Genomic DNA, 6650 nt, shown 5'->3' with positions numbered 1-6650 from the left:
TATATGTATATGTATATGTATATGTATATGTATATGTATATGTATATGTATATGTATATATATATATCTGTATGTACAAAATGTTTGTTTATTGGTATAAGACGGAGAACGTTAAAATGCCGTGCTCGACATTTCTCGTTTGCTGGAGGTCGAGGAACTGGCTTCGTACGTTTTCATACTAGTAGCGTAGAGTCGCGTGCTACACTCGGGACACTGAAACTCGACCATCACGGTGAAGTGAGCGTTCAAACAGTAGTAGCAAAAAATATGCTGACAACCCGCGTGTACCGGTAGAATCGGTGTATCGGTGCAATAGGCGCACTTGGTGGACAAGTTCATGGTCGGTAATATGCCTTGCAAGTCGATGGCCTTTGACCGCGTGAATAGCTTCTTCATCGTGTGCTTTAAGTAATGGAAATTGACCATGGGCAAGCTGGTAGTAAACAATTCCATCAGACCGTGCCATAACAGTTCTCTGGTCATGTACGAGTAGCCGATGTTTCTCGGTTTGTGAACAGTTGTGGAAGAACTCGCGATTCCGAGTATATATTCGACGATACGAGGCTGCGTCCCACGATGCATAAAGATCAACAAGTTTATAAACTCGAAGAGCTTCAAGACGTTCGCGACACGATCGAGTAAAATGGTGAAACGACGATTCGCGCCACTATCCACGAGTTTATCTCGTACATACGCCGGACCGATCGTCGAAAGCATATAGAGAATGGACTTTGCGCTTGTAATGTTTTCGTAATGCAAATTGAGCAGTTGCTGACCAAATGTCGATTTTCCGTGGCGCAGCGAGAAATTCCATATGAAGAATTTGAGGAGCGCGTCGATCTCGGGTTGCCATCGATCGATCTTCTCTGTCTGTTGATACTTGCCGATTTCCCTGGCTTGATTCCTAAGCACTTTGTAGATTTCCTCGTCTAACTGCACCGCATCAATCTGATTGATTCGAGAGACGTAAGGTGATGTCGGCATCTCCAGAGGTGATTGATCGTAGGTTTCGGCGAGACGGAGGGAATGAGACAACGAGTCCGAACGCGGCGCGTCGCGCGGCGGAATGGCGCAAGGTCGTGGTCGACGGTCGATCGAGGAAGCGATTATTTTGGTCGTGGCGCGATCGCGTAGCCGCGTGCGCGCGCGCGTTCACAGAGCAAAGTGGGCGAACGAGTCGATCTGCACGGGCCAGTCGTGTCGAACGTTTCGTTTGGTCGGCGATCACAGAGATTCGGAGGTTTCTCGAAAAAGATACGATACAAGCACGAGTGAACGGGAACGCTAATGCGAACACAAATGCGAGCTGAAGAATCGTGTTCGAACGATATCAAAAGATACGAGAATTGCGAATCGTAGGACAAACTGGTGCCGTGTGCGCGAAGAAGAAATGAGTAGCCGCATACGATAGAAAGCGAGGTTAGGAAAAGTAGGCGACGGTGGCGTTGTCGAAGCGGCGCAACACGACGGGACGCGAGGAAAAACGACCCGACACGATTGGTGACGACTCACGACGACGCGGCACGACCGACCCATCGGGTCCATTCGGTCGCCTGACAACGTCCTCTGTTGGAAAAGCGAAGGAGGTAGCGCGACGCGCAGCTTCGATTTCGAATCTCTGGTTTCCCGCAGTGAAGGAACCGCGGTTGTGGGGGGCGCGCACGCGACTGCCCTCTGTTAGCGGCCTCTCGGAAATCACGTGGAAAAAGGAGCGGACCGAAGTGAATTCTAGTCGCGGACGGTGGTGTGCTTCGCAGCGCGAAGCCTCGAGAGAAAGCGAGAAAGAGAGGAAAAGGAAAAGAGGAGGGAAAGAGAAGAGAGAAGAGAAAAGAAAGGAGAGGTGTCGGTGCGGTGTCGGTGCGGTGTCGGTGTCGGTGTCGGTGTCGGTGTCGGTGCACGGGAGAGTCGGTCGTTGTCAGCCGGTGGTGATCGAAGGGTTCGCGTATTCGCGAGCAACGGCCGAGCGGTTTGAGGTTAGCTCGAGGGACAGCTCGAAGCGAGCGCGACCTAACTCGAGTCTCTCGAGCCCGCGTCCTATCGCGTTTTGGGCTCCATGTTGCCGCTAGTGGAATGACGTCATCGAGTGTTGGTGCTTCGAGAGTGAGCTCCTTCCTCGCCCGTCCTATGAAAGTTACCCGATCATGTTTTCGTGATAAATTCTAAGGTTTTCTAGTGCGGCAGACGGTGAACTCGGTGAACTCGCAGCGATTAGCGGCGGTCGCCGATTGGCACTAGTGTGCTTGGCTGCCACGCATTCACCAGCAGAGGTGAGTATTTCCAATTATTATATAATGTCCGGTTTTTTCGCTTTCACTCGTCGTCACTCTGCAACTCATCACCTTCGCTCGAACCATCGATTCGTCAACTGACAGGTTAACCTCCGATCCGACCCTCCGATCTCTTCGGGCTCCTACTCCCTTCCGCTCCCTTTCTCCCTCCTCTTTTTCCCTCCTTCTCCCTTTTATTCTCTCTCCCCCCTCTCTCTCTCGTTCGCTCGCTCGCTCTTTCGCTCGCACGCACGCACGCACCCACTAACATACACACATGCACCCACACATACGCAAAGTACAAGCGCGCGAGCGCGTTCGGTTTTTCTTCCTGTACATCGCGATTCATCTCTCGCGTTTTCCTTGATTTCTGTCTTCCATGTTCGTTCCTCTCCTCGTCGTCGTTTAGAGGGAAGAAGCCAAATTAATTCGGCAAACCGTAACCTCTTATGGTGTTCCCGTTGCGAGCACATTGCCTTAAAGCGCATTAGTAGCGCAGTTGCACGCGTTATTTTCGTGTTGGCCACTTGCTTGCAACCACCGATCGCAACATCGAACGTAATGCAACGCGACGCGACGTGACGATGTTCGTTCCGCCCCGGATCGTTCGTCAAACGAACGGAATCGAGTTTTTTACATCGAACTTACTCGATCCCCTGTTTGTGTTCGAAAGTATATTATATTTTGCATCTGGGCACGCGAAACATGTCTTCTCGACGTCGTATCGTGATCTTCTGGTGTCTTTTCGAATTTAATCTGAGCATCATACTTACGAACATTGTTATCGACGAATAGTACACGCGTTTTACACGTTTCGATTCCGGAGTCACACGGTACTGAGCAGGTTCTTTCGCTTTTTTTACGTTTATTCCTACGTTTATTCTTACGTTTATTCTTACATCCGAGATTCCCATGTATCGTAACAAAACTATCGCCGCTGGTGTACCACAATCACGACCCTTCGATGATAAAGCACGCGTAAACGTAGCTTGTTTACGCACGATGCAGCGCGCCACGCGTTTTCTGACAATAAATCCGGACCGATCGTATCTTCGCCCTTTTACCCCAAAGAAACGTGATATACTTTTCTCATCGATGTGTTCTTACATCGTGTTTACAAACGCGAGCATTAGTCAATTTATCGAAATATCGTGCATCGCGTGAATGGTTTCGGTAGAAAGTGGGCGTGGCGTGTAAAAATTTTGGAGCGGCGTGCGTATTCGGGTTTTCTTGCTTCGATTCGTTCGTTTATTGCAAAGAATACTTGCGACTCGATTGTGGGGGGAGAGGGCGATAATGGATTGCATGGCAGCTACCCAAACCTCTGTTTACACGTACATTTTATGTATTTTCTTTTTCGATAGAATAAATTGCCTATCGTGCCCTTCGAGGTTTTGCTAAACTTTCTACCTTCGGTTGGATAATGGAGAAAAATAGTTAGTTTTCAGAGTACGATAGCGAGTTGTCGCTGTGGGTTACAGTGTTGATCGGTCACGCGGGTGATTTTCATACGCGACACGCGCTCAGCGTAATCGATGCATTCTTTGGACTCAATTTTGATGTTATAAATCAGATACTTTCTACGTCACCGGTTTCTTTATTGACGTCGATATTCGTATTTGATATCGTCGAGTCGAATTTAACGATATTTTCGTTCTTCCGTTGCCACGGTCTTGGCTATGACCTTAATTTTGCGAACCGCAGATCGTTGGCGTGGAATATTCTTGTACAATTTTCACCATTGTTGCTTTTCGCTTGCCGTAGTTATTTATCGATATATCTAAATCCGCTTACCGTTGCTTTGCACGTTGCTGTGATTGGATTTAAACAATAACAATTCATCGACTCGTAGGTACTAGCTTTAATAGTTTTTTATACATTTTCTCCGGTACGAGAATTTTCCAACTCTCTCGATATCTTTCTATTTCGTTCGCTGTCCAGTTTAGAAAATCGAATTAGTCGCGAGTTGTGAACTGCTTCGTATTCCAAATCGAATTTCGGTGCCGTAAAATCCTTGTCAGGGGTAAGTCATACTTGCTTCTCGCTTTGTCTCTTTTTTGAAACCATGTTATCAGTCCATTGTTCGAAATAATACTATTTCGCGTTAGCATGTTACTTGCGTTGGTACATTGCTGTTTTCGTAAAATTTACGATTTTCTCTTAAAGCCCTAGACGAGGTACCGAAGAAGATGAATTATCGGCAGACATATCGTGTTGCCTACTCGTTATAGCAATCGTTCGCAGACGAATCTTGATACGTATTATGCTCGATCGTAAGACAATCCTTGTTCGTTCGCCGATTCTCGGACGCCGAAGCAAGCATGCGTAAGTTTTGTTTAATCTACTCGAATGCATCGATCTCATGGTTAAAGTTCGCAAGATTATATAAATTAAGCGCGGAGCATAATGAAAATAAAAGCTATCGAGGATAGTAAAAAGTTCTTATTTCACCGTAGCGTGCTGCCATCTCGTGTTTTCGCACACCCCCGTATCGTGACCCCGTGGAACGAGGTCATGTGTACCTAGCCACTTCCTAACCGTTTCGTCACATATGTGATCGTTTGTCCCAATTTCATATTCTCTTGGAACAAACGAGAAAAGTAGCTTCGTTGCAACTAGTTGGTGATTTTCCAAAAAATATGACGATGAAGTATCGGTTGTAGGGTAGATGGTTGACCAGAGAACGTGTAAACTGTAAGCGATAGACTGTCGGGTGTTTCGGTAGTTCGTAGCTTGCATGGTGGGACAGTGGCGAAAGAGCGCGCGATCGACCGAAGGGACTAAGCTCTTGTTCGTAGAAAACGCGCGATCAATGTATTCGAATTGCGGAGAACTTTGAAAAAACCATAGCGTCACGAGCAGCAAGACATATCCAGGATGGTTTCCATTCTTGACCGAGAGACGAAATGGTCGGAAAAGTCGAGCTTCGCTCCGACAGAGTAGGTGGTGGCGCGAGGCGTGGCGAAGTATTGATCGTCGTTGCCATTTCCCTTCCTTCCTCACCCCCGACCATCGTCATCCACCGTTCTGAACCCTCTCGCTTTCTCGTTCTCCCGCTCTGGTTGCCGTTCTGCCGGTCTACCGCTCCGTCGTTCTCTCGGTCGAACCACCTTCACCCTCCGATTCGCTGCTCTGCTGTCGCTCTAGCGCTGCTACTTTCACCTCCGCACCTACCTTCGCTCTTGCCAACGGTATTCACCCTCTAGTCCACCGAACGAATCCGCACGCGTCCGCATCTCCGCTCCTTTCTTCTCTTCTCTTCGCTTTCCTTCTCTTCTTTCCTCTTCGTTTCTTTCCGTTGTACCGCTGGTCTCACAGTTCTTTTAACCGTACTTTCTTCTCTTCGATATTTACTTACTTTACTTACATTCGAAAGAAGTTGATCGAAGTCGAAATTCCGTTTGTTTCTTCTCTTTCCTTTTCTGTTATTCCGTATCTCGTTTCTTCCTCATATTTCTTCTCTCTTCTTCCCGTCTCACTGTCAGCGAAAAACGAAGTGTTTTCGTTGAAATTATCATTTTCTGCTTATTACATAACGAAAACATAATGCTACGCAGGATATTATCATGATATTTTCCGGCGATCGATTTGAAAAATTGTTTGCCGTTGGAGCGATGTCGGTTTTCACAGAGGAACTTTAGAATTGTTTGTCCTGGGGCATCTTCTTTACCGATGTCGTAGCACGAAAGTTATAGCAAGCTGGGTGCCATCTGTGAAGGGGTAGCTCAGTTACGCGAGTTTCAAAGAACTCGCCAATCTCGCTAATGCCATTAGTCCCAATTCGATTGTGTCTCGAAATAGGAGAAGTAAGAAGTTAGTTTTGTTACGAGTTAGGCTTCAATCGCTAAATGCCAACCCTTTTAAATGTCTGACAAAGATTAGAATAACGCTTTCAACCCAGCTATCCTCGTATTCGTAAGATTTATCGCATTCCGATCATTCGAATATAACATTATTCAAATAATTTTGGGGGTAAACGATAGTTGGGGGTCCTTTTCTAATATTTCCATGAAACAAGCGTAGTAACTCAATACCTGCGTATTGAGGGGATGTCTGAAGATGTTATTTGTAGGAGATTTGCTCTGGTGGGCAGAACTTATTCAGTAACATAACATGTAGCTTTTTCCTCTAATATCTGTATGTCTCGCGCAGTGTCTCGAGCGATTCAGATAGATCGATTGAAATCATGTTTCGAAGATAAAAGCGGATGTACCTTTCCGTGAAATCTTTTATCTAACTCGTCGATGACGAGCTTTCCCTTATACGTTGAATCTAATTAACCAAAGAATGTTTCGTACCTCGAATAAATTCGCGTTTGCCCTCGCTTTTTTCCTATTCTGATCATCCACCGGAAATTAAATGCTTTCTGACGGCCTTGCTGCT

At 46.7% G+C, this 6650-nt stretch overlaps 1 protein-coding gene across 1 annotated transcript; it reads right to left on the bottom strand.

Moving 5' to 3' along the window:
- Positions 1–24: 24 nt before the first annotated feature.
- On the bottom strand, positions 25–1497 carry LOC117237536 (peroxisome biogenesis factor 2). The gene has a single exon (XM_033501596.1). It carries the CDS (start codon positions 982–984, stop codon positions 112–114), a length of 873 nt encoding a protein of 290 aa, XP_033357487.1. The 5' UTR covers positions 985–1497; the 3' UTR covers positions 25–111.
- Between the last annotated feature and the right edge of the window lie 5153 nt (positions 1498–6650).

This window comes from Bombus vosnesenskii, unplaced genomic scaffold, assembly GCF_011952255.1.
Source record: "Bombus vosnesenskii isolate JDL3184/JDL3185 unplaced genomic scaffold, Bvos_JDL3184-5_v1.1 scf7180000013379, whole genome shotgun sequence".
NCBI classification, from domain to species: domain Eukaryota; kingdom Metazoa; phylum Arthropoda; class Insecta; order Hymenoptera; family Apidae; genus Bombus; species Bombus vosnesenskii.
The sequence above is the reverse complement of the archived record's forward strand: the minus strand, read 5'-3'. Positions and strand labels throughout refer to the sequence as shown.

What these genes read in the sequence shown, in the direction of transcription:
- LOC117237536 (XM_033501596.1), bottom strand. Translation starts at nt 984, where the DNA reads ATGCCGACATCACCTTACGTCTCTCGAATCAATCAGATTGATGCGGTG.